The 27,989-nt window shown below is 38.0% G+C and overlaps 2 protein-coding genes across 3 annotated transcripts; one reads left to right on the forward strand and one right to left on the reverse strand.

Annotated features, from left to right (window-relative positions):
• Window positions 1–490: 490 nt before the first annotated feature.
• On the forward strand, window positions 491–14,438 carry tpte (transmembrane phosphatase with tensin homology). Of its 2 annotated transcripts, none has more exons than XM_051684985.1 (20): window positions 491–811; window positions 980–1,111; window positions 1,366–1,459; window positions 1,684–1,761; window positions 1,858–1,905; window positions 2,118–2,279; window positions 4,121–4,240; window positions 4,358–4,457; window positions 4,568–4,631; window positions 6,266–6,330; window positions 7,042–7,102; window positions 7,238–7,319; window positions 7,420–7,508; window positions 7,775–7,836; window positions 9,216–9,296; window positions 9,411–9,516; window positions 10,139–10,236; window positions 10,493–10,588; window positions 10,716–10,786; window positions 10,902–14,438. In XM_051684985.1, the coding sequence occupies exons 3-20, from the start codon at window positions 1,410–1,412 to the stop codon at window positions 11,002–11,004; spliced, it is 1,536 nt and encodes a 511-aa protein (XP_051540945.1). In that variant the 5' UTR covers window positions 491–811; window positions 980–1,111; window positions 1,366–1,409; the 3' UTR covers window positions 11,005–14,438. The 2 variants fall into 2 exon arrangements, with proteins under 2 accessions (XP_051540945.1, XP_051540946.1); XM_051684986.1 differs by having other exon boundaries at window positions 997–1,111.
• On the reverse strand, window positions 13,589–27,916 carry LOC127433265 (sphingomyelin phosphodiesterase-like). Its single transcript, XM_051684984.1, has 6 exons — window positions 27,018–27,916; window positions 22,658–23,433; window positions 20,706–20,877; window positions 19,697–19,773; window positions 15,516–15,661; window positions 13,589–15,113 (listed from the first exon to the last, which is right to left on the reverse strand). The coding sequence occupies exons 1-6, from the start codon at window positions 27,240–27,242 to the stop codon at window positions 14,689–14,691; spliced, it is 1,821 nt and encodes a 606-aa protein (XP_051540944.1). The 5' UTR covers window positions 27,243–27,916; the 3' UTR covers window positions 13,589–14,688.
• Window positions 27,917–27,989: the final 73 nt, after the last annotated feature.

Below are 27,989 nucleotides of genomic sequence, written 5' to 3' on the forward strand. Positions count from 1 at the left end.
TCCTGTGATTCATAGCTTATGATATTTTATGTAAACAATTAGACAATGGATCAACAAAGACATTGATTGTGGGCTTTTTATTTATTCATATAGACTGATTGTTTTATTTATTATTAATGTATGAAAGTATGAATATGTAAATATAAATATGTTGAAAATTGAGGTTGGGGAACATTAACGGAACATTAGGGGAACGTTGATTAAACGTTAAAAGAACGTTAGGGGAACGTTCTGCAAACCTAAAAAGAACGTTCTATTTCTGTAAAGAAAACTTTCCTGGCTAACCAAAAACAAACCTTAAAAATGTATGTTCTGGGAACCAAAAATTGTTAGCTGGGTAGTAGCCTCACAGTGACATTTAAATGACAGCAATATGAACTTAAGGTGCAAGTATGGTTAAAATAATGAAAGCGAGAGATATCATAACACTACAGAGTTGTAACAGATCAATTAATTTAAAGGAAGCACATTTAATTTTATTTTCACCTTTACCGCTCGTTGATACTGATTTTGTGTGCCCTCAGTGCGCATCAGGAAGTGGAGAAACCGCTACGTCTGCAACAGGAGAAGAGAGGAGAAGGGGGCGGCCTGAGTGTGTATGGAAGAAATAAGAAAACTACGGCCAACCTTTGAACCTCCTTCCTTTGTAAAACCAAAAATCACGAGACAGTCAGTGTTCGTAAAGAAAATCAGGGGAGATGAAACGCAGAAAAGCTGTCGGAGGAATGTGTGTTTTTGAAGAGAGCTGAAAAGAGAAAAGCTGCAAGCAAAGCAAAGGGAAGGAAAACAGTTTTCCCGGATGTGCTGTTCGGTTTGTATCACTCTTCCTAATGCTCACATTCCGTTGACATGAACTTGTTAAGATTATGACAAATAAATGATTGGGGGGGGGGGAAAAATCAGCTTTCTGAAAAGTGCATGCCTAATTTTCAGAACTTTGTTTAATTTAATTTAATTTAGGGTTTTGTGCTTGATTTAGAAACCTTCTGGTTACAGATTATTACCATCAACTTTGGGATTAGTGATCCATGGAATATTAAACAGGAAAAGAAGTCCTCAGTCCACATCTGAAACCTTGAATCTGTACCTTCGGAGGATTTATAGGTGTAAAGTAAGTATTCATATACTTGTGTCATGTTTGTGTTAGTTAGACCTAATTATACTTTATTTTTCAATACTCTTTTATATTTGAATTTGATAATATATATAATAATTGTATGTATGTGTGTGTGTACATTGTATTTAATATTTAATATTTGAATTACGATATTGCATATATGTTTGTAACTGGTTTAACTTGATCAACCCCAACCTCATTTGAAGTTTTTATTTTTTTAATTTTTTATGTTTCTTTCCCATTTTTAGAGAGAAATTTAAAAACCTTGCAACTTTCCCTTAAAAAAAAAAAAATGACGTCAGTGCATTTTACCCCTGGGTTAGATTCTAAGGAAGTTAATGGGTAAGTGAATAACATTCAATTAAAGCTACTAACACTTTAACAGTATTATGACCTTTGCTCCCTCATCTTTAAATGAGTAATTCAGCAGCACTCCCAGAAGCCATGCTTAAGAAATGACAGTAAGAGCTGAAGTGTTGTAAACCTTCTGCAAGAATAAATATTTTACATTTTGTCATCTTTGTCATCTTCTCGTATTTTGTGTTTCTGCTTTATATGTGGTCCAGTAATGGAGTGAAAGAGGAGGCAGAGGTGCAGATCGATGATGGAAAGGAAGAGAGTGGGGAGCCAGACACCAAGTACCAGTAAGTTAAGTGTAGGCTACTATTTGTTGACAATTAAAATGTGCATGTTGCTCTGGACGTTGTCATTTCTCACACTGTCTTCTGTCTGTTTTTTAGGCGTGTCCGAAAGACAATAGCTCCTTTTGTGATGTCCTTTGGATTTCGGTGAGTGTCATCATTTTATTCTAAATGCTGCATAAAAAGGCTCTCAAGGCCTCTAGTTGTTTAGATAAAGTCCTAGTTGTATCAAATGGTTCTTTGTGTGCGTTACTGTGACATGGCATTAGTTGCCATCTTAAAGTCTTTGTAATATTTACTTTTTGTGAAAAGGTTTTGTTTTTTTGTGAAAATTGATACACTCCTGTTGTAATTTGCAGTGTTTTTGGCCTGGTACTAATCATCGTGGACATTGTTCTGGTCATTGTGGATTTGTCCTTTTCCAACAAGAGCCGTGAAGTGGGAAGCGCACTGGAGGCCGTTTCCCTCGCCATCTCCTTTTTTTTCCTCATTGATGTGCTGCTCCGTGTTTATGTGGAAGGGTTAGTAGTGTTTCAACTACTTGTAGTTTTTCTGTTTAATGATTGTTCTTTTAACATCTTCTTTCATAGCATCATACAGTGGCAAGAAAAAGTATGTGAACCCTCTGGAATAAGCTGGTATTCTGAATTAATTATAAATCAATGTGTTTAAGCTAACAACACACAAACAATTATAATCTTTCATATATTTATTGAACACATCCCATTAAACATTCACAGTGCTGTGGAAAAAGTAAGTGAACCCTTGGATTTAATATCCTCCTTTGGCAGCAGTAACCTCAACCAAGCATTTCCAGTAGCTGCGGATTAGGCCTGCACAACGTTCATAAGGAATTTTGGACCATTCTTTATTACAGAACTGCTTCAGCTCAGCCATATTCTTTGGATGTCTGGTGTGAACGGCTCTCTTGAGGTTGTTCCACAGCATCTCTATTGGGTTAAGATCTGGGTTCTGACTGGGGCCACTCCAAAAGGTGGATTTTCTTTTTCTGAAGCCATTCTGTAGTGGATTTACTTCAATGTTTAGGGTCATTTTCCTGATGCATCACCCAACTTCTACTGAGCTTCAGCTTGCACACATTATCCTGTAGGATATCTTGATAAACTTGGGAATTAATTTTTCCCTCGATGATGGCAAGCGGTCCAGGCCCCGAAGCAGCAAAGCAGCCCCAAATTATGATGCTCCCTCCACCGTACTTTATTGTTGGGATGGTGTTTTCATGTTGGTATGCAGTGCCCTTTTTACGACATACGTAGTGCTGCGTGTTCTTCCCAAACAATTCAACCATAGTTTTATCAGTACTCAAAAAGATTCCCCAGTAGCGTTGTGGAGTGTCAAGGTAGTTTTTGGCAAACTTCAGGTGCACAGCAATGTTTTTGATGGAAAACAATAACTTTCTTCAGGACACCATGCCTATTTGATGTTTTCCCTATAGTAGACTCATAAACAGAGATGTTAACCAGTTCCAATGATTCCTTCAAGTCTTAAACTGTGACTATAGGGTTCTTTTTTTACCTCGTTGAGCATTCTGGGGTATGCCCTTTGAGTCATCTTAACTGGATGGCCACTTCTAGGGAGAGTAGTCACAGTACTAAATAGTCAACTGTGGACAGATGAATAACTAAGCTTTTCGAGATAACTTTGTAACCCTTTCCAGCTTTTTGCAAAGCAGTAATACATGATCATAGGTCTTCTGAGATCTCTTTTTTAGCGAGGCCTGGTCCATGTCAGCAGATGCTTCTTATTGCAAACTCAAAATGTTTAAGTGCGTTTAAGAAGTCAAAGTAGCTCTAACCCACACCTCCAATCCCGTTTAATTAATTGGATGACAGGTTTGTCAACTCCTGACTCTAATTAGCTAGACGTCATTAGCCTAGGGGTTCACATACTTTTTACAACCTATACTGTGAACGTTTGAATGACAAGAACAATACAATAATGTGTGTGTTATTAGTTAAAACAGATTGTGTTTGTTCATTATTGTAACTTAGATGAAGATCAAACCAGATTTTAAGACAAATTTATACATAAATGCAGGTAATTCCAAAGGGTTCACATACTATTTCTTTTCACTGTTTCATCCGCGACTCAAATACAGAGCCATTACAGAAAGCATAAATGGACAAGAATTTATGCCCCTGTAATGGTCTTGTTTCACATGATATGTCCCTCATGATAGGAAGTTATCTACAGGAAACACATTTTCCCTGCCCTCAGTGCTTTTTAAAAATTATTTTTTATCTCTCTGGACAAGTTTCCTAGAGAGAAAAAGCACTACTTTTATGAGTATAATCAAGACTTGGTTTAAAAGACAAAGTCTTATTTCCATCTTATTTCTCAGATTCAAGGTGTATTTCAGCTCAAAGCTGAATATTATGGATGCTGTTATTGTAGCCATTACGCTGGTAGTCACCATGATCTACACATTTTCCGATCTCTCAGGAGCCAGCCTAATTCCCAGGTACAGCACAGAGAACTTTTTTTGTGTTAAATCATATCTGATGCTCACATTTTTGAGGTAGTCATTCACAACAGTTGCAGTAACATCTGTTTTATTGATATTTGACTCTGTTTGCAGGGCTGTCACATTCCTGAGATCTCTTAGGATCGTTATCTTGGTACGCATCTTCAGATTGGCCTCTCAGAAGAAAGAGCTTGAAAAAGTTACCAGGAGAATGGTGAGTGACTTAAACACAACAGTAACGTTTAACGTCTAATATTGTTATAATAATCTGATTATGATAATTTATTGTGATGTGATTTCTGAATGTGTCTGGAATTTACACAGGTGTCAGAAAACAAAAGACGGTACCAAAAAGATGGGTTTGATCTGGACCTCACATATGTCACAGGTTTGGTTGCCTTCCTTGGTTTGCTTTTTGATGCAGTCAGCTAATATTTAGTCATTTTGTCAGTTCTCTTTTTGATTTGTCTTATTCATTTATTTAGCATCAAATGCACCTTTTATGAAGTACAGTAACTTGAAACATGATCATCACTGTGTGACGAGGAGGAGGGCGGGGCTAGGCTGTGTGTGCGCACGTCCAGCCCCCATTCGGGCTAATCAGCCGAGGAGAGTGATGAGGCTGAGCCGGATACGGCAGTTCGAGAGAGAGAGAGAGAGCCACATGCAGCTGCCGTGTTTGTTTATGTTTGTGTGTTTTTTGTTTTCATAAAAAAAAAAAAGTGTTCACTAAAAAAAACAAAAAATAAACAATGTAACACAGTTCAAATGGGCAAGGAGGAGGCAGGAATCGGCTGAACAGTCAAAATAATGTTTAATGATAACTTAAAAGACACAAACATAAACACACACAGAAGCTGCATGTGGCTCTCTCTCTCTCGAACTGCCACATCCGGCTCGGCCTTATCCCTCTCCTCGGGTGATTAGCCTGATTGGGGCCTGGCCCCGCCCTCCTCCTCGTCACACTCCTCCCTCCTTTGCCTCAGGCCTGGGAACCCCGGGCATAACATACATTACCCACCCCCCTTCTGAGGGGGGGCGTTGCCCTTTTGGCTGCGCCTGCCAGCAGGCTTCCCCCACCTTTCGAGACCTCGGAGGGAGACAAGAGGAGGGAAAAGAGGAGAGGGAAAGGGCAAGGTGGAGCTCGCCAGTTCCCAGACATGCCGTCACCTGGTCCTCATCCACTCCTTCACCCTCTGGTAGATGACAGCTGCTCCTCCCCGGATGGAACGCCCCTCCACGTTCTGGCGGCTGGTAGCGAGCCCCTCCGCCCCTGGCAGCGACTCCTCCGTCCCCCAGTGGACAGCCGCGGCTGCTTCTTTGGGCGGACAGCAGTGGCGAGGACTCCACGACAGCGTATCCCTCCTCCTTCCCGGGCTTCGGCACCAATGTAACAGGGTTAAAATGGGCAAGGAGGAGGTGGGAACCACTCTTCCAGGCAGCTCACTATAACCCAATGGCTGGTCACTTAGGTCACGAAAAAGACTTTGAACCATATAATGGCCCATTTCTTTTGGCCAGGCATTCATGGTGACGTACACAAATGGTGTGCAGAGTGCTGTGAATGTCAGTTGGTGAATCCACCGGCCACCCCAAAAGCACCATTGCGCCCTCTGCCGTTGATCGAGTTTCCCTTCGAGAGAATTGGCATGGACCTCGTCGGGCCATTAGAGCGGACTGCACGCGGGCATCGCTTTGTATTAGTTCTGGTGGACTATGCAACACGATATCTGGAAGCAGTGTCTCTATGCAACATCTTAGCACGTAGTGTTGCAAAAGCACTCTTCAAAATGATCTCCCGAGTGGGGATTCCAAAAGAAATACTCACTGATCATGACACAACATAAACACACACGGCAGCTGCATGTGGCTCTCTCTCTCTCTCGAACTGCCGCATCCGGCTCGGCCTTATCCCTCTCCTCGGCTGATTTGCCCAATTGGGGGCCGGCAGTGCGCACTCATGGCCCGGCCCCGCCCCGCCCTCCTCCTCGTCACACACTCTTTTTCTCTTTCTCCTCTCAGAAAGAGTCATTGCCATGTCCTTTCCATCTTCTGGTAAGCAGGCACTCTATCGGAACCCCATCAGAGTAAGTTGACAAGAGTTTAAGAGCATTTTCATTCATTTTAGGATAAGGAATGTGAATAAATATTTTAGCAGATGTTCAGAATGTAGTTCAGTCATGACAACTCTTGGAATCAATTTAAGGTGTTATAATAAATATGGCAAGTAGAGGTCTGCACCAGCCTTAAAATAAAGCCCGAACCCGACCCGGACCCTACTTGACCCAACTGGCACTGTCAGATTTTAAGCCCAAACCAGATCTGTACCGTAAGATTTTAAGTCAGAACAGGACCCAAACACGAAATCGCTACACTTTTTGTCATTTCTTTTCTCCAAGCAAGTAATGTTGCAATATGCTGTATTTTATGTAAGCATCGTAGACAACATTTGAAACAGATTTAGAAGTTGTGGCGCTTAAGTGGTGCTGAGGAGGAGGAGGGTTTCAGAGTATGCTGCAGTGAAACCGACTTACCTGCAAACAACTCAATTGTTCAACTTCAACCTGCAATTTAAATAAAAGACAAAGCGAGAGTATGCAAGTTGATTGGTTAACAGATTGCAAGTTGAAGGATCAATCATCTGCACCATGCGAACCGACTGATTTAACAGATTACATTTTCAAAGAACCTATCAGCTTGCGCCATTAAGAGTGTTATGACTGAACTTTTAATCTTTTGTTAAAAATTACATGAAAACAAGTGTGTGATCATCAATAAATAAATGTGATGCATTTCAGGAGGTTGCTAGATTCCTGGACACCAAACATCCGGATCACTACAAGGTGTATAATCTCTGTAGTGAGTAGAAAATTCTGTTGCCTATCTGTGTCTAGTGTCTTTGCGTTTATAGCCAATAAATGTACATTTCAAACCATGTTGTTTGTTTCAAATATACATGAAAAAGATTATGCCTAACTTGACCTCTTGTTTCAGGTGAAAAGGGTTACGACCCACAATTCTTTCACTATAGAGTAGAGCGTGTTATGATAGATGACCATAATGTGCCGTCGCTTGAGTAAGTGTGCTGTCATCACAGCTAATCCTGAAAAACTTTTTCTTTGATGTATGCTGAAAGATCTTGATGAGGTGCATTAATCTCGGTCTGATACTGTTAGGGACATGCTGCGTTACACAGCCAGTGTTAGGGAGTGGATGGCAGCAGATTCGAGGAATGTGATTGCCATTCATTGCAAAGGAGGAAAAGGTTCGTTTTTTTTTTTTTTTTTTTTTGATGACATTTTATTGGATGATGTGCTATGTGTGCTCTCGAATTTAACTTTACTGTAAAGCTATGACATATTCTACATATAATTGTAACTTCTTAAAGGGGTATTTTGTGAATTTATGAGTACTGATTTATTGATTAGTTTTACTTATCATACCCTCTTAAATACAATTTAGTGAATTGGTGAATTTCAAGATCACAATTCTGACTTTGACATATTAAAAGGTTCTGATTTTGTCCAACAGGACGAACCGGGACTATGGTGTGCACGTGGCTCATTGACAGTGACCAGTTTGAGAGTGCACAGGTACATTAGGTGTTTTAACACTATATAAAGCCTGACATATGAAATAGTAGTCTAATAAAATTTTAATCTTTTGAAATGGAGCTATTTTTTTATTCTATAGACAAAATCTAATATATATATATATATATATTATATATATATATATATATATATATATATATATATATATATATATATATATATATTTGGTACCTTTAAGGTCATTATCTTCCTGAGACCCAGCAATTAATTTTTATTATAGAAATTTCTCTAAGCCCATACATGCCACATAAGTAAATCTTTGGAGTACCTTAAGAGGACTTCCTGGGCTTTTCAGAGATACCAAATGTTTGGATGTTTGGCCATGACAACTTCCTCTCCTTGGTATATTGAAAAGTAGAAAATTTCAATTCAGTACATCAAATCAAATATGAAATATACTGTGTGTGTGTGTGTGTGTGTATATATACATATATCTTTAGATTAAAGGCGTTGGTTAGAGCTGCTTTGACTTATAAAAAGCACTTAAATCTATACTTTGATGAAGATAAGATCACATTTTATGACCAATTTATCCAGAAAACCAGATAATTCTAAAGGGTTTACATACTTTTTCTTGCCACTGTGTATATATATTATCATATGACCATATTATCATTAATTATCATATGATTTTTATGCAAAGAACGCTATATTGACATTTAAAAGCAAAATGTTCACATTTCTTGCTGGGTCTCAGGAGGTTATGGTAAGCTGACATTATAATAGCTTGTAATGTTAAACAATGAGGTCTTTATAATGACAGAGCAGGCTGCATATATAAAAATACATGCAAATATCAGTTCCCACATTAAATATATCTTTAAAAAATAATATGTGTCAGTATTTTCAAAGCTCTGTGTTTTTTTATTTTATTTTGGTGGGCATGAATGTAATGTAATGATTGAGAGATATACCTGAAAAGCCTGTTGTATCATATTTGATACACGCATTTCAGCGTGACTTTCTTTAAAATAACGTACAAAATTTTAACCAAGCACAAGTTGCTTCAATTCAGCAAATACTCATTTTGAAATATCAGTAATAATATAAATATTATTATTTTACTTTATTAAAACCAGCTACAATTTCACAGCGGACATTTTAGAAACTATATTACAAGGTCTTCTACTTCCAGGAGAGCACAGAAACTTAACCAGTAGGCAGAAGACATCTAGTATATTGCATACATCAAGTTTTTCAGCAAAGTATTCATCACATTGATGATGTAGTAGAGGCTTTAGAATATCATGTGTCTAATATGGTATGCATGACTTTATAGGGTTAATATTGATTTAGATTGTTTAGATTTAGAGCCTTTCCAAGACTGTAAGTTTTCTTTTTCCTAAACAATTTTGCAGGAGAGTTTGGACTACTTTGGGGAAAGACGGACTGATAAAAATATGAGTTCAAAGTTCCAAGGTGTTGAAACTCCCTCTCAGGTGAGACATTAGAATTAGACTCTACATTAGAATCTATGAATTCAATCTGGAGATGGAATATAATGTAATATATTTGTTACAGTTTTATTGTTCTTTTCTTTTTTGCACTTGCAGAGCAGGTATGTTGGGTACTATGAGATCATGAAGAACCAATACAACCGTCAGCTGCCACCTCAGAAGAGCCTGAAGATAAAGAGCATTCGAATTCACTCCATTGCAGGTCAGACGCAATTTGAGATCAGCAATCATGACAATGGAAAAAATTGCTTAATTTAATAAAAATATACAAATATATTTATCAGTGGTATTCATGACAAATTACTCAATATTTACAGAAATGTTTTACTCTGTAAACAAAGATTGGTTTATAAGGGTAAATTATTGAAAATGGTAATCCTCTACAAATGACTATTTACTTCTCTAAAAATGTAATTGGTATACTTACTGTTTACTTAATCACATTATTAATTACTTTTTAGTTACTTTCTAAAACATTTTTCACTTTCCACACAACTCCAATCGGTAAGATGAGTATCTACTTTACAATGACTCGTTATGGGCTGCACACTGTTATGAGCCACATGAACATATTTCATGTTTTAATGTATTCTACATAAAAAAAAAAAATATTATTTTGAAATATGAGTACTTATATGTAATTAACTATATTAAAAGTCAGTAGCTAATCTGACTTTCAAATGTAATTCATTACACTATTTTTTATTTTTTTAATATTAGATTACAATAGCTAATGACTTTGTAATCAGATTACACCCAACACTGTATATACTAGTGTACATAATGTATTTTCCCCCATTGGTTGTGCTGTGGTTGTTCTACAGGTGTAGGAAAGGGTAACGGGAGTGACCTAAAAGTGAGGATCATAGTGAAAGGAGAACTGGTCTTTCAGAGTGTTTGTGCCAAACAGGAGAACTGTGCAGTAAGTGTCACTAACTGGAGTTGTTTGTCATGTTAAAAGGATGCAACAAATAATTTTTTGGATGTCGCCTAGTCCAGCTGCCTAACTGGATCAACATTTGTTTCTGGTTCTGGAACATCATTAACCAATCTTTGTGATTTTAGAGATAGGGCTATGCTTGGTTTATAGGAATGTCGTTTCTGGAACAATAAAGGATGATGATCCAGGAACATGTTCCAATCTGGTTGACCTGTCATGTTTGTTGTATTTTTTTCAGATGTTTCCTGACACTGGCAACAATGCAGTGGTGATCAGTTTACATGAAGGGCCTGTTGTAACTGGTGATGTAAAGGTCATGTTTGAGTCCTCTGCTGTGAGTTACCCATATCTTTTATGAGGTTTTTTATGGAACTGTTTCTTTTTATGTAGTTTAAATGAGTTTGACTGATAGTAAATGTCTTTTCCCTGTTGCTTGAACATTACTTTTTCTCTCTTCCCAGGGTCTGCCAAAGGGGTACGAGGACTGTCCATTCTATTTCTGGTTTAACACCTCCTTTGTAGAGAACAACAGGTAGGTCTTTATCAGTAGTTGGGACAGAGTGCTTGATTGAGAGATGATTTGGATGTTTTCTATAGTTCCTTTGAAGCGCTCACTAAACACTGTTGCTTTGATGTTTGCATCCTAGGCTCCATCTCTCAAGGGAAGAGTTGGACAATCCACACAAATCTAAGACTTGGGACATCTATAAGGAGGACTTTGGTGTGACATTGTCTTTTACTGACCCTTGATGAGATTGCTACACACTGGGCCATGAATTACTTGTAATGATGTGTAATTGTTTACCTTTTTTGTACTCTCTTAAAAATGGTAAAGTGATATAAAGGGGTGGTGCTTATATATCTATGGAAGTATTTTAAAAGGCATGCTGAAGTGCACTAAATAAAAAATAAATGCATTGCATTAACAGTGTTTAATTTGGGAATGCAATTTCAGATTTTTGGATTTAAGCTGTGAATATTTCAATTGAAAACATTTCACACAAAATTTCACCATTACAAATTCAGTAATAAATATTCACCTTCCAAAATATTCCGATTTTTTTTTTTTTTTTTTTAAATGTCATTTTTATTTTAGTAATATTCAGTCTGTAATGTTTTGCTTTGCAAATTCACCTTTTAAATTTCAGTGGTTACATTTCAGTTGGAAATCAACAGTATTAATGCCGATACACAATCTTCACTTGCTAGCTACTATGCTTCACCACTGTTGAGTTTCAAACCGAATTTTAACACTGAAATTTTAGATGCAAATTTGCTAAGCAGAATATAATGGACAGAATATTAAAGGTGCTGTATGCAGTTTTTTTTTTCATGGAAAGGTATGCAAAAAATTTTCCTAATCCCTGAGAGATATTAATGAAATAAATGTTGTAAGATATCTCACCTGTCTCTGTGACAGCTGTAGACTTTGTAAACAACAAACAAAAATGTGACCGCAGACAGTGACACTTTCAATCATTTTGCACATTTTCATAGTTTTGTGGTTGCAGCGAATTATTGAGGCTTACTGACAATTTTAAGCCTTGTTGTTCATAACAGTTGTCAGTAGAGGGCACTATTTTACTGCTGTTGTTTTTAACCGTTTCTGCACAATGTTGAAGATTTGTTATCTTTGGAGTGTGGGGTTTTGGAAAGGTCCAACGGCTCAGTCTCGTGGAAGGTAAATTTTTCTTATTAGATTTTTAATAACATTTTGTGTGAAATGATTTCAGTTGAAATATTAATAGCTTAAATATACAACCACATGAAACTGCATCCCCCAAAAATGCAAGCACTGTTAATGCAATGTGTTTATTTTTCAATTAGTGCAATTCAGTGTACTTTTTTGTTTCAAAGACATTTTTCATTAATATACTTCCATATCCCTCTTAATGTATACTGATGATAAACTACAAACTGAATCCAATGTAAACACTCCAGATAAACCTACAGATATAACAGAAATGTGATATGAACGGGATTTTTTTGTTTGTTTTTGTGTATGAAATATCTTTGTCATCATATGTTTAAGCTTTAAAAAGGAAACAAATAATCATATTTTCCCAGTTGTCTTTTTTTTATTTTATTTTTTAAGAAATGCACAAATTTAGAATTTTCAGTATAGAGAAATTGAACAAGTACCTGAAAGGGATAGTTCACCCCAAAATTAAAATGATCTCATCATTTACTCACTCTCATGCTGTCCCAGATGTGTATAACTCTTTCTTCAGCAGAACACAAATGAAGATTTTTAGAAGAATATTTCAGCTCTGTAGGTCCTTACAATGCAAGTGAATGGTGACCAGATATTTGAAGCTCCAAAAATCACAAAGGCCACATAGCTAAAAGTAATCCAAATGACTCCAGTGGTTAAATCCGCCTCCTCAGAAGTTATACGACAAGTGTGCGTGAGAAACAAATCAATATTTAAGTCCTTCTTTACTATAAGTCTCTACTTTCACTTCATGTGAAAGTGAAACTAAACAGGCACCACATGTGACTTTCAGATGTGAATATGAAAGTGGAGATTTAGTGAAAAAGGACTTGATCTGTTTCTCACCCACACCTATTATATCGCTTTTAAAGATATGGATTTAACCGCTTGGACCTTCAGATTTCTGGCCACCATTCACTTGCATTGTGAGGACCTACAGAGCTGAGATATTCTTCTAAAAATCTTAATTTGTGTTCCGCAGAAGTCAGTCATACACATCTGGGATGGCATTAGGGTTAATAAATGACTTGAAATTTATTTTGGGGTGAAATATCCCTTTAAGAATGAATAGCAACACTCTTGCATGTTTGACTTTTTTATATTGGTGGTTCTAGTTGGTTTTGTCAGTAGTTTTAAATGGTTCTCTTCTCTGGATATAATGAGTACACAGAAATAAACAAGTACGCTGTCTTTAAAGCTAACACCTGCTAAAGTGGAAAATTAAATACTTCAACCTTTGTAGTTAGGAAACTTATTTATGTGCATTGTTTGAGCCGATTAAAGCTGTTGTTATTTTTTAGAAATACCACACATAAAATGTCCCTACTACCTGACAGATGTCGGTAGAATAGGCGTCTTGAGAAATCCCACTTGTCTGTAAATTGCTAGTTGCTAGTGGCAGCGTTAGTTCACAGAATGGGTATGTTATTTGCTATGCCCCCTTGTGGTACTTCCCCGCATTGCATCCATTTGTTAGTGAAATCAAAAGGTGTCTCCTATTTGCAAGTTCACACATTGAAATATAACTTCTGTCTAAACAGAATCTAAACAGTTACCCTCTAACCTACCAGAACACTAATGAAAAAATAAAAGAAAAAAAAAAGGCTTGACTACACACAATCACAAAGAATTTGCCAAATATTTATTTACTCAATCAAAACCTGCATCAGATAATCCATGATTTCAACATTCAAAAAGTCACAGTATACATAGTGCATAGTGCATAATTGCAAAATTGTCAGCAAGCGTGAAGCGATTTTCACAAAGTCAGAAAAAGATTACATGACAAGAAAGTAACTGTTCTCAACAGAATCTGTTCCAATATTTTTTCTTGACCATTAAAACAAATTGTGTGTATGATGACATGGGGCTGAATCAACATCGTAATCAAATACAATTAGCCTTGAACAGGCTCCAGTGTACATGTGTTATTTCCTGAATCAACCTAACACATGTAGAGCAACTGCCCACAATTCACTCCACAGTGACGCATTCACAAAGATAAGTGAGAAAGAAGACAAAAGTTTGAGCTGTTGTGGTTTTTAGGAGTACAAGTCATCTTTAAGGCACCAACATACCACTTGATTCAATTTCAACCAATACATTTTCTTAGTACGCAGGGTCATTGCACTAAATTACAAATGTCTTTATGAAAATCGCTGACATTTATTTTTCCCTTGCTAGGGGAAGCATATGGTTGAGTTTTCTTGATCACATATGTTATGACATTGAAAACCAACAACGGTCATTAGCTACAGTAATATTAATGCAACAATCTGTAAAACAAGAACAGCAAAAATGTTGGACAGTTGGATAATCTCTGAAAGACAAACATACATTACACCAAATGACTCAAATGCTACAATTGTGTGTATTAAAAAAAAAAAATTAAAAAAAAAAAGAGAGTCCCTGTGATGTTGGCTTGGTTTTAAAGGGATAGTTCGCCCAAAAAAAAAAAAAAAAAAGGAAATTCTGTAATTTCCTCATCCTCATGTTTTTTAAACCCATATGGCTTTTTCTTCTATGGAGCACAAAAGAGATGAGTTTGGGACTCTTTTTGTCTTCCACAAAAGAAAAAGTCATACAGGTTTGGATCAACATGAAGGTAGGTAAATGTTGACAATTTTCATTTTTGGGCGATCCCTTTAAATTGATTAGTGCTCTGTGGCTATTATGATACTAACAGGACATTGGTTCATGCCAGTTGGACTGGTCTCAAATCAACACATTGTTTTCCTAACAGAGCGAACAACCTCTCCATTCGCAGGTAGTACTTTACACTGCGTTAGAAGGTCGTAGCGTCCACTATGCAGGAAGCAGATGAGTTCTGTCTTACAAGTGTCCTTGCAGGGCTCCGATACGTGGCCTTTATGATGAAGGTGCCAGAATAGCTGGAACACATGGTCATCATTGAGGAATACTTTGATTAAACTGTCCAAGTCTGATGGAAAGAGGGTGGACAAACCGTAGGCCTCAGAAGCGCGGTACAATAAGGTCCATGATGGGTTGGCATCTGGTTTTGTGGGTTCAACTGGGCTTTCCGGTTGGTTGTTGGCCAGTGTGAGGTTAAGAATAAAGGTCTCATGATCCAAAACCATGCGACTGCTGCCTGAGTAGTTTCCATCAACGTAATACACACGATATCCTGGCCGTATTAAAAGGGGAATGTTATAGCAAAAAAAACATGAGACCTTGTGTCACAGTGAAATTACCATGCCAATCAAGTGATTTAATTCACCCCCGCTTGGCCCCGTAATTGCTGCTTGCAGCTATATTTAATCATTGATCTCATTTAGACTGATATGCTGCTTATGTATCAATTAGACCAATTTGTGAACCGGTTTGCTCACAAATCACACTATGGCTGTAGGCAAGTTTTACTCTAGAAAATAGCAATTTTGATTAAACTTGGAGAGCACAGAAAAGAAATGCATTTTCACTATAGAAATTTCCATGACTTTTCCAGACTTGGAAAACACCATTTTAAAATTCCATGATCTAAGATATTTCTAAATGGGAACCCTTAATATAGTTTAGTGAACTGTACCTGGGTTTAGGTTGACATATGTGGTGACACTTGGAGCAATGAAAGCCACACCCAGTGGACGGCTCAATGTTTTCTCATCATAGAACATTTGAAACTCATCAACGTGCGTGTGTCCAAAAAACTGACCAGTTATTGTGCTCTCATACCTGGCAAATGAAACAAACATAAATACATTTGTTAAACATTGTGAAAAATAACATCTGATGAAGTGTCAGATAGATTATATAAATACAGTATACTGGATATCACACACACACACACACACACACGTATTAGGGCTGCAACTAATTATTTTAATAATCGATTAATCTATTGATTATTAGACCGATTATTCGACTATTCAACGATTAATCATTAGCTATTAAACAACTATTCAGCTTGTGCACCGACTTAAAAGGTTGTATTAAACGTGTTTACTAACAATAAAGAGGACAAAATCATCTTTTAAAAATACCTCTAAAAGGACATTCACTGAGAGAAAAAAAAAAAAAAAAAACTTTGCCAATTTGCCAACTATTGTTAAGTGTTTTTGTCTTGTTTTCCATTTATGCCTAAGAATCCTTAAAACAAGATACATTTACTTGAGAAGCAACATTTAAGATATTTAGACTTGCTTTAAGAGAATGTATCTTAAATATAAGTGTATTTTGTATAGAAGTGTGTTTTTTCACTTAGTTATACTTCTGTGAGTGCAGTAAAGACAAAATATACTTTTATTCATGATCTATTCTCTAAAAGCAAGTCTAAATAGTCTGCATCTTTTTTAAAGGATTTAGATATTTTAAAATATTTGTATTTTTAATATTATATGCAACATTCTCAGATAATTTTTTTTTTCTTCTGCAGTATAGCTGCTAAAGAAAATGTACGTTGTTTTAAAAGGAGTTTTAGATATTTATATTGGAAAACAAGCCAAAACAAAAACGTATTTTGTTGCGGTATATAATGAGGTGAAGACTTCCTCTCTCACCTTTCTGTTCACTTCAATCAATCTTTAACTCAAGTTAATAAAGCTGTGTATTGCCAATTTTCTTCACGATAAGAAATGCACAGTGACACATATATTATGATTCAATAAGTCAAGAGCCATCATGTTATAATCTAGCTGCATTAAGCGTCCGCACTTGAGGGATGAGTGTCCGCGTGACAGAGTGTGCATCAGCCGGGTGCAGTTTCAATCTCTCCCCCTTAGATCGGGACATCTGTGCAACTCATAGAAGAGGCGCTGACTGCACAGAGAAATGCCAGTTTCGGAGTTTGTAGTTATTTACATGATCTGCTTCCATATTATTTGAACTTTAAGAAAGCTCTAACGCATTAAATATATCTGAATTTAAGATGTAACGGTGTGATGTTTCCTTTAAAGATGCTCGACACGCAAGTTTTGCTTCAGCGGAGCAGCAGCTCCAGCTCTGCTTATTTCACAACAAGAGTGCTTCTGTATTTACTTAGTTTGTATTTTTGCATTATAATTCCCTCATACTTTGCGATCTACATCACCTGAAGCTGTTTGGAATGTTTAGAGTGCATCTGGACTGTGAGCTGTTTTCTTCCTCTCCTCAGTCAGGCGCGAACTGCAGAGCTGCACTCGGGTGTCATCAGAGTTTATTGTGATCTCATGTTAACGTTAAATGAGATCAAATGACTATTTGACAAGAGAACTTTTGACAATTTTTTTTTATTGTCGATAACGTTGACTAATCGTTTCAGCCCTAATGTGTATATACACCGATCAGCCACAACATTAAAACCACCTTCCTAATATCGGGTAGATCCCCCTCGTGCCACCAAAACAGCTCTGACCCATCGAGGCATGGACTCCACAAGACCTCTGAAGGTGTCCTGTGGTATCTGGCACCAAGACGATAGCAGCAGATCTTTTAAGTCCTGTAAGTTGTGAGGTGGTCCTCCATGGATCGGACTTGTTGGTCCAGCACATCCCACAAATGCTCAGTCGGATTGAGATCTGGGGAATTTGGAGTCCAAATCAACACCTTGAACTCTTTGTCATGTTCCTCAAACCATTCCTGAACAATTTATGCAGTGTGGTAGGGCGCATTATAATGCTGAAAGAGCCACTTCCATCAGGGAACACTTGCCATGAAGGGGTATACGTGGTCTGCAACAATCTTTAAGTAGGTGGTACATGTCAAAGTAATATCCACATGAATGCCAGGACCCAAGGTTTCCCAGCAGAACATTGCCCAGAACATCACAATGCCTCCGCTGGCCTGCCTTCTTCCCATGGTGCATCCTGCTGCCATCTCTTCCTCAGGTAAACGACGCACACGCACCTGGCCGTCCACATGATCTAAAGGAAAACGTGATTCATCAGACTAGGCCACCTTCTTCCATTGCTCCATTGTCCAGTTCTGACGCTCATGTGCCCATTGTAGGCGCTTTCAGCGGTGGACGGGTCAGCATGGGCACTCTGACCGGTCTGCAGCCACGCAGTCCCATACGCAGCAAGCTGCGATGCACTGTGTGTTCTGACACCTTTTTATCATGACCAGCAAGTTTTTCAGCAATTTGTGCTACAGTAGCTCTTCTGTGGGACCGGACCAGACGGGCTAGCCTTCGCTCCCCACGCACATCAGTGAGCCTTGGGCACCCATGACCCTGTCGCCGGTTCACTGGTTGTCCTTTCTTGGACCACATTTGGTAAGTACTAACCACTGCATACCAGGAACACCCCACAAGACCTGCCATTTTGGAGATGCTCTGACCCAGTCGTCTAGCCATCACAATTTGGCCCTTGTCAAAGTTGCTCAGATCCTTACGCTTGCCCATTTTTCCTGCTTACAACACATGAAATTCAAGAACTGACTGTTCACTTGCTGCCTAATATATCCCACCCCTTGACGGGTGCCATTGTAAAGAGATAATAAATGTTATTCACTTCATCTGTCAGTGGTTTTAATATTGTGGTTGATCAGTGATATAAGGCATGTAACAATACACAAATTTCATGATAAAATACAAAGCTTCACGATACAATTAAAAAACAAAAAACAAAAGCGCCCATAAATGTTTAGCTCAAACTCATTCAAGGATTCAACATCAATGTCTTTTAAATCAAATGTCTGACAATGGCAACAACAAGCAGAGATCTACATTAAAGTAACTAAAACAATAGCACTGCATTTATTTTGTTTTAATGTAATGAGAAAAACTCAAATCACTTTGCATGTAAACATTACCGCCGTAATTACCAGCATATAATGTGCACAAATGTTGTGCTAATATCAGTTTTCATTTAACGTCAAAAGCAGAGAACAAGTGTCATGTAATCGCGGGTTCTTACATTGTCAGATTTTTGAATAAGCTTGTTTTTGTTACTTATGAGCGTCTTGCTCAGTGTCATGCTCCGTGTCGTCTGGGAGAGGCTGGATGTTAAATGAAACTTTACTGCTGCTGTTTTTGCGTCGCAAATCCACAGATTTTCGTGGTGATGTCGGCGTAAATAAAACAACATGTTTGATGTACTGTTGCGCTGGGACATGACACCATTGTTTGGCAAATTGGACAAGCTGTAATGCTACAATATACTTCTCGTTTGTCATCGATCCTCTCGCCTATATACTGTGTGTTGCTCTGTGTTTCCTGTGAGCGCTCAGCGCTGCCTCTCGTGGGAGGAGATTGTTTCGCAGCCCTCAGTGTTGTGCTGCTTGGTTTTAATTACACTAATGTGTTTGTTTATATATCGTACGATACATATGGTATTGAATCGTGAGCGTCGTATCGTATGATACAATATGATACGATATCGTTTTACACCCCTAATTTATATACCTTAATGTATACACCGTACACACACACAAAGTGTGTGTGCGCGCGTATACATTTCATACATTTTATATACGTGAATTATATAAAATGTATAAAGGAACTGTACTGTAAAGAGTTAACTTAAGTCAATCATTAATCATTTTCTTATGTACACGTATATGGCAAGTGGACATTTGGGACCATTATCTGAACAGTCAGTTATAGTCAACATGACCCAATTTTTTCCAAAATTATGACACTTGCGATCATAAAAGACAGAAGAACTATTCCAACCCCTTCGGCTGAAGTCACGCCGCCATGTTGACCTAGCTATGCATTACAACAGATCAAAGTTTACTCATTATGTACACTAAAATGGGGCAAAGAATGTATTTACAGAAAAAGTCACAGACCTGTTGACTATATGATAGTAATTCCAGCTCCAACTGCTCAGGCAGAGTCCAGGGGGGATGTGACCAATGATGTGAACCTAACAAAAACCAGATACAGACAAATCTTTGGCTAGAGATGCAGCAGTATAGTGTGTGGAATGGATAATGGGAAGATTACCAGATTGGCAAAGGGTAGAGGCCTTACAAGTTTGTTTATGTTGTTCTTGATTCTCTTTTCATGATAAATGAATAGGATAAAAAAAAAAAAAAATAAAAAAAGAATTTTCAGCTATAGGATACAAAGAAAAACAAAAGAAATGCAGCAGAAAATTGCAATTAAAGCCAAACTGTGAAACACTGCATATAGCACATTGAGAACCACCTGTCACACATCCACTTTTAGCTGGTCTGACTCATAACATGTTGGCTGGTTGTTTAAACAGTAACCACTAACCCACACACAGTAACACTTAAGTTGCAACTAATTAAACTGCTGCAGCAAGGTCAAGGATATCTTTATTGTCCCCGAGGGGCAATTTGTCATACAGTCAGCAGTAAACACACAACCATCAGACAAACATTAATAAATGGACAATAGATACAAAAAAAAAATAAAAAATAAATTAAAAAAAAAAAAATCACATTGAATTATTTAAAAAGCCAATGGCAGCTGGAACAAATGAGTTAAGTCTATTTGCCCTACATGTTGGCAGATTATATCTGCGGCCAGATGGAAGCAACTTAAACTTACAAGAATGTAAAGGCTTCAACATCTACATAAAACATTTTCTGATTTTGTCCAAGTGTTATCAAATATTCAATAAATAGGCTATTTTACAATGAAAGTGAATACTAACTGAGACTTTCAGTCCCTAACATTCTGCTTAACATCTCCTTTTGAGTTTCACAAATGAAAGAAAGTCATCAAGGTTTGTAACAAACATGTGTGGGTAAATGACCATTTCATTTTGGGAGGAAAAAAAAAGAAAGATAAAAATGGATAGCAGGGCAGATTCTCTGATCTTCTTACCTTCTCTCCCTTGTTCTCGGCCTGTTGTAGTATGCGAATAAGCCACTGGAGCTGATCTGCTGGGTCTGTAGAGTTTACCATCAGCCAGAAGTTCTCTCTAGCACAAAAGTTCATGTTCAAAGACACCACTCTCAAACCTCGCTCAACTTCTGCAGTGTAGAAACCACCATGTCTGAAGAACACATTTTAAATTAAACATCTGCGTTACTAAGGCATATCCAAGTGCATTTTTTAACTGATAACATTTCAGATCTACACTCACTGATCACTTTATTAGGAACACCCATCCGTCTCAAGGTTCGAGGTGTTGTGCATTCTGAGATGCTATTCTGCTCACTACAATTGTACAGAGTGGTTATCCGAGTTACCGTAGCCTCTCTGTCAGCTCGAACCAGTCTGGTCATTCTCCGTTGACCTCTCTAGTCAACACGGCGTTTCCGTCCGCAGAACTGTCTCACTGGATGTTTTTTGTTTTTGGCACTATTCTGAGTAAACTCTAGTCTAGAGACTGTTGTGGGAGAAAATTCCCAGGAGATCAGCAGTTACAGATCAGGGTTTCTGCAGGTTTTATGAAGCTAAATTTAAGACTTTTTAAAGACATTTTAAGACCAACTAAAGAAAATGTAAGGAATCAATTGAAGGGAACACAATATGTCAATATGTTCTCTAAATGTATGTTTCTAGGGAGCACTATATTTGTAGCAACACTTCAAAGTTTAAAAATGCAACTTTCAATAGATCTCCATTACTTTTTAACTCATTTTACAAAAAGTATCTTAAAGCTTGAATACTTCTGCTCCCAACCACCAGAATGTGGAAATAACTTAAACCTTCTGATCAGACCCACTGTACCAGCTATATTCCTCAACGGCACTGCTGTCACGTACTGAGCAGCACATACCGCCACCTATACTGTTCAATGAACATTTAGCAATCTAATGCAAGCTGTGTGGTGCAGAAATTAAGCCTAGTCTTCACTCTAAAATAAATTAAACAGGGTGACCAGATTTTTAAAGTCCTAAAATTCAAAATACAACCCCAACATCAACATATAAGTGCTTGCACTAAGTAAACAGTTCAGTGTAGCTGTCTGAATGTGACACTGTCTGATTTACCTCTGTGCTCGTGGGGAAATGAACATTAACAGTGACAGAAAAATACTCGCTTACATATTCAAGTGTTACACAAAAGAAATGGATCGGCTTCTTTTAGCTCATTGTTAAACTAATTTTTATTGGTGCATTTCTACTTGCGCTGACTGTCAGGACGACAAAGAGTGCACGCCAAGCGCATGACATCATTGCCAAGGTAACCAGATACATTTCAGCGGATTTGCTGAAAGACTAAAGTATCGTCAAATCAACGTGCGACGCATCAAAATTGCTTCACTTCTCTGCAAACAATACCAAAGACAATAGCGAGAAGGAAAATGAGTACATTAAATGTAATTAGAAAAAAAAAATTAGTGAGCCTACCTCCTGAAACCGGGACATAATTACATTGTCGGGACACACCTCTTAAAAATGGGATGTCTGGTCACCCTACTAAACAGCAACCAAAAAACAATCCCTCATAACATTTAATACAATGACCTTATGAATTTAAGACTCGTTGCTCTGATTTAAGACCTTTTTAAGGCCTTCATTTGCGGAAGGGCGAATTCAGACTTAAGACCCACGGAAACCCTGCAGAAATACTCAAACCAGCCCATCTGGCACCAACAATCATGCTACGGTCAAAATCAATGTGATCACATTTTTCCCCATTCTGATGGATGATGTGAACATTAACTGAAGCTCCTGACCTGTATCTGCATGATTTTATTCAGTGCACTGCTGCCACAGGATTGGCTGATTAGTCGCATGAATAAGTAGGTTTACCTAATAAAGTGCTCAGTGTGAATACGCAGTTATAAATATGGTCACTGTCATGGAAGAGCATTTATGTTTTACCGTATAGTCTCCAGGGCATCCTCAGGCAGCCAGTGGGCCCATTCTTTCGCCATGGTGTCATACAGCCACTGGGAAGACATATTCCCACGTACAAACGGAGGCGGGAAACTATTTACTGGCGTGCTCTCGTGATTTCCCACCGCAGGGTACACTGTTACATTAGGCCCCAGATGTTTCAGTATAAGTCTAGAGATAGTACTGAGCTCATTCAGCTGTTGAGTTCTGGTTTGAGACCAAACGTTGTGTGCTGGAATGTCTCCTGTCCAGTACACCCAGTTCCAAGGCCCCGAATTGGCTACGTTTTGGAGCAGATTCTCCACTGTACGTAGAGGAAGGTCACATTTGCCATAGGTGCCCCAGTGTCCGGCTCCATGGTGCTTCCAACTGGCCCTCCCAGATTCATTACGACAGCACAGCGGTTCTTTGCAATCGACAACACTGCCCTCTGTGTACTCAGCATCCCAGTGGATATCGGTGAGGAAGAGGATCCTGCTTTTTGGAGAGCCCTGTTTGGGAGGGGTGGGTGGCGTAACTGGAGGTTTGGGTACCCGCGGCAGGGATACGTTCCAGGGGGCATAGATGTCGAAATGACCACATGCTGGACCCACAAGCAGAGCACAGGCCTCCGAGGGCCAGAGGAAGGACACCTGGAGCGCACGGATGAAATCTTCTCGGAAGAGCTCAGTGATCTCTCGGCATACATGTGCGTCAGCCAGGTGCAGTCGGGCACAGGCCTCTCCAACAGCATGTGCCACACGCTCCGTGTTGGTGTCACTCTGTGAACAAAGATGAAGGTTACATAAACTATTATTTTTTTCATAGTTTTGAACAGTTCAGACTCCAATTACTTTAATTTTACTCGTTTCTAACATTTAATAAATTGTTTGTATGATAAAAAACAAACATGGATGAAAACAAGCTTTACAAAGTTTGAAGAATTGCAGGTTGCTCCTACCTACCTACTGTCAACAGCATTTTTGAGCATCATATAAATGCCTTTGATGCCCCCAAATGTACTGTTGTGTGAATCCAGGGCCGCCGGGACCGGCAGCATGCATTAAAACAAGTATAGTGTGGAAATTGACTGAACAGAAATGACTACTAGCTGCTTTGAGTCATTGCTTTCCTGCTCTTGATAGACAAAGATCAAACTGATGTCTTGCTCAAGCAATCAATAGTCCAGGCTCCGATTAACCTAAACTAGTGATTAACACACAGACTCACAATGTAACAAACTCACTTCTTAAAGCTCTGAAACTTTTACAAATCAATCGTTTCGGACCAATGTTTCAGAACATGCATCATATTGGTTCATCAGCAGGTGTGTGGAATTTCAAGTACTTAGAAACAGCGAATCATATTACGAGTCATTTAATTCAAAGCTTTGAAAAGCTTTCAAAGTCTTTATATCCTCTAACAGTATCACACCTAAATCAAAGGAACACTAATCTCACCCAGGGTAACTAAAAAATAAACCCATGTCATAAAACAACATAATTAACATTAAACATAACTATAACTACCGATTATTTTTAAATGTGAATTAAAAACACACCAAACAGTCCCCAAAACCTGCACAGAGGTACCTCATTAATTATGCAATGAGGACAGCCAATGGCAAGTCCTCAAGCATAAACAACAACAGACATTACAGTATATTCCTGGTAAATCAATGTAGTTTTAGCATTTGATATTCATTTAAATGTGTAAACGTGCCATTTTGCATATTTTTACTTTTCTTAGTGGAAAGTGCATTTGTCTGATCGGTCCATAACCACTGATCTACAAAAGCCACGGAACCTAAATAAAAAATAAAAAAAGCCAAAAATGAATGAAAGTGGATTCTATGTTGTTTGTAGACACGTGTTGAACCATAAGGAGATGTTCCGTTATACACAAGTCCAGATGTTTATGCAAGTAGTTATGATTTAAACGGTGTTTAAAAAAACCTATGTGGGTTTAGTGTTATTCTTCTTTAAAGAGGGACAGTCACAGTTAGACAAGATTGATATCGAAGATCATTCATAAAGTCAGCAGCATTAGACTAAGTAGGATAATGAACAAATATTGCTTTGCATCCTATTATTGGGGAAGAGGAAATAACTTTAACCCTTAACTCTTCACGTCACACAATGTCGAATGCAATATGCTGCTTTAAAATTGGTATAAAACACAGGGCGTATTGTGCTTGTGTAACGTTGTTGAATGCAGACACAAACAATAAAAAACTGTCAAACAATTTAAGACACATAAAAAGAGGGACCCATACATAAGAACATGCAGTTGAACCAGTACAGTGTTCCAGTAATATCAGAAACTGAAGACAGCTGCCTCAAAGGTATTTGTTAACTGTGAATATAATGACAAGTGTATAACCCGATCTCTGTGCCAGTGGTGCAGAAACAGATTTGAATGTCTGTAGTTAGATTACGTCAACATTTGAACTGTGAATGTAGATAAAGAACTAGTCAGTCACCGTGATTATGACAATCTTGGAAGCTGGTCTGGTATAAATTGGCCATATACATTTATTTTATAAATTGCCTATACTGACTGCAGAATGTTCTTGTGATTACGTCACAACCAGCCCAGTTTGCAGAATTTTCATTTTTGGGTGAAATGTCCCTTTATGAATATTAAGCACACATTTTAGGACCATTAAATTCCCCCAAAATTCTCATTACATTAATGGATCATATTTATTACACACACACACACGCAGCCAAAAGTTTGGAATAATGTACAGATTTTGCTCTTATGGAAAGATATTGGTACATTTATTCACCAAAGTGGCATTCAACTGATCACAATGTATAGTCGGGACATTAATAACTTGAAAAATTACAATTTGAAAAAAAATATTCAAAACTTCTTAAACTACTTCAAAGAGTTCTCATTAAAAAAATCCTCCACGTGCTGAAATGACAGCTTTGCAGATCCTTGGCATTCTAGCTGTCAGTTTGACCAGATACTCAGGTGACATTTCACACCACACTTCCTGTAGCACTTGCCATAGATGTGGCTGTCTTGTCGGGCACTTCTCACGCACCTTACAGTCTAGCTGATCCCACAGAAGCTCAATGGGGTTAAGATCCATAACACTCTTTTCCAATTATCTGTTGTCTAATGTCTGTGTTTCTTTGCCCACTCTAACCTTTTCTTTTTGTTTTCTGTTTCAAAAGTGTCAATTCTTCCCATAAGACCTGCACCCCTGAGTCTTCTCTTTACTGTTGTACATGAAACTGGTGTTGAGCAGGTAGAATTCAATGAAGCTGTCAGCTGAGGACATGTGAGGTGTCTATTTCTCAAACTAGAGACTCTGATGTACTTATCCTCTTGTTCAGTTGTACATCTGGCCTTCCACATCTCTTTCTGTCCTTGTTAGAGCCAGTTGTCCTTTGTCTTTGAAGACTGTAGTGTACACCTTTGTATGAAATCTTCAGTTTTTTTTTGGCAATTTCAAGCATTGTATAGCCTTCATTCCTCAAAACAATGATTGACTGATGAGTTTCTAGAGAAAGCTGTTTCTTTTTTGCCATTTTTGACCTAATATTGATCTTAAGACATGCCAGTCTATTGCATACTGTGGCAACTCAAAAACAAACACAAAGACAATGTTAAGCTTCATTTAATGAACCAAATAGCTTTCAGCTTTGTTTGATATAATGTCAAGTGATTTTCTAGTACCAAATTATCAATTTAGCATGATTACTCAAGGATAAGGTGTTGGAGTGATGGCTGCTAGAAATGGGGTCTGTTTAGATTTGATCAAATATGACTTTTTTCAAACAGTGATGGTGCTGTTTTTTACATCAGTAATGTCCTGACTATACTTTGATCAGTTGAATGCCACCTTTAGTTGAAGTAACAATTTCCTTCCAAAACAGCAAGTACATTATTCCAAACTTTTGGCTGCCAATGTGTGTAAAAATGCTCAATGGCAATTCTCATTACTCTAATACAGATTTCTTACTATAATAAAAGTAAAAAAAAAAAAACAAAAAAAAAACACATAAATTTAAGGCAGTATACTACAAATATTAACATGATTTATAAATAAACATTTTAAATAATATTATTCTTTTAATGAAAGATTTGTGAAATGAATGTACTTAACTTTCATGTAAATGTCACAATGCAAAATGTTTAATGGTCCTTAAATAAGCTTCCTCTTCTTGAAGCAAATTATGATTTTATTTCTTTATATTTTATTTTGGGGTGAAATATGACCCATGAGATATGACACATGTTCTTAACAGGTTTCGTGAGATTCACCCTTTCATAACTTTTCAAAAATGTCAACATTTATTACAAATAGGAAGCTAAAATAGTTTAAAACTCAAGGAAAAGCAGTTCTCACCATCAGCGCAATATCAACAGTGGTAAATATGACTTTACACATCGTGCAGGAGACGTTGTGCCAGTTGAATCCGACCTTAAATCGATCAATCTGATCCACGAACCTCAGCTCGGGTCCATCTGTTCCTCCTTCAAGAGGGTATGAAGAAGCCAGCGGCACTGAAAACAATGTCCAGACTATGAAAACACCGCAGACGGTGGACAGCCCGAATCCTGCAAGCCTCATGCCGAAAGACACTTGGGGTAAAATGTCTAGGTGTTATCCTTGATTAAAACCAGTGAATTAAGAGTGAGTGTCTGTGCAAACAAGCAGAAAGCCAAATAGTACCAAAAGCCTAGCCGTATTTTCAGCAGCTGCAAACAGTGAACATGACAACAGTTGTGTCTTGACAAACACATCACCTCCCGAGCGAGTTTATATTGCGTCAGCTGACTGATCACGTGATCTGCTGCTGCCGGCGGAATCGTCTGACCAAACACGTGATGTACTGGGGCACGTTCAGCCCTGACGAAACGAAACATAGCAAAACGTTTATTTAAACGGAAACAGTGTTGCGTTGAACACCATGTTGTGTTACGCAAGCGTTGGAACTATGGCAGCTGAGAAGGCCATTCTTTGCGTTCTTTTCGAAGAATTTTTGGAGCCTGATGAAATCGGTTTAAATAAGTGTTTAATACTACAAAATACGCTCGATGTTACAGTCACTGCCCTTGCCGTCCAGAATAACAGAAAACATCCCAATCGAGTGAAGGGATATGTGGAAACTGTGGTTCCTAATTATGGTGATCCAATATTTGCTGCGCATTTCAGGATGACAAAGCAAACATTTCTTCTAATGTCTTCAATCGTTGCATACACCAAGCTGCAGTGGACACATTTGTAAAGGACTTTAGTTGGATCCATTGTGCGCACTGCCTTTTTAATACGGCGGGGTTTATATACATGTCAATGCTGTTTGGATAACACCTCTGA

Source organism: Myxocyprinus asiaticus, chromosome 43, assembly GCF_019703515.2.
Source record: "Myxocyprinus asiaticus isolate MX2 ecotype Aquarium Trade chromosome 43, UBuf_Myxa_2, whole genome shotgun sequence".
NCBI classification, from domain to species: Eukaryota; Metazoa; Chordata; class Actinopteri; order Cypriniformes; family Catostomidae; genus Myxocyprinus; species Myxocyprinus asiaticus.

What these genes read in the sequence shown, in the direction of transcription:
- tpte (XM_051684985.1), top strand. Translation starts at nt 1,410, where the DNA reads ATGACGTCAGTGCATTTTACCCCTGGGTTAGATTCTAAGGAAGTTAAT. An exon ending in AAAAAGTTACCAGGAGAATG is followed by an intron (nt 4,458 to 4,567) that starts GTGAGTGACTTA and finishes GAATTTACACAG; the next exon opens with GTGTCAGAAAACAAAAGACG. An exon ending in CCAAACAGGAGAACTGTGCA is followed by an intron (nt 10,237 to 10,492) that starts GTAAGTGTCACT and finishes TATTTTTTTCAG; the next exon opens with ATGTTTCCTGACACTGGCAA.
- LOC127433265 (XM_051684984.1), bottom strand. Translation starts at nt 27,242, where the DNA reads ATGAGGCTTGCAGGATTCGGGCTGTCCACCGTCTGCGGTGTTTTCATA. An exon ending in CTGTTGATATTGCGCTGATG is followed by an intron (nt 23,434 to 27,017) that starts GTGAGAACTGCT and finishes CTTTGTTCACAG; the next exon opens with AGTGACACCAACACGGAGCG. An exon ending in GATGCCCTGGAGACTATACG is followed by an intron (nt 20,878 to 22,657) that starts GTAAAACATAAA and finishes TGTGTTCTTCAG; the next exon opens with ACATGGTGGTTTCTACACTG.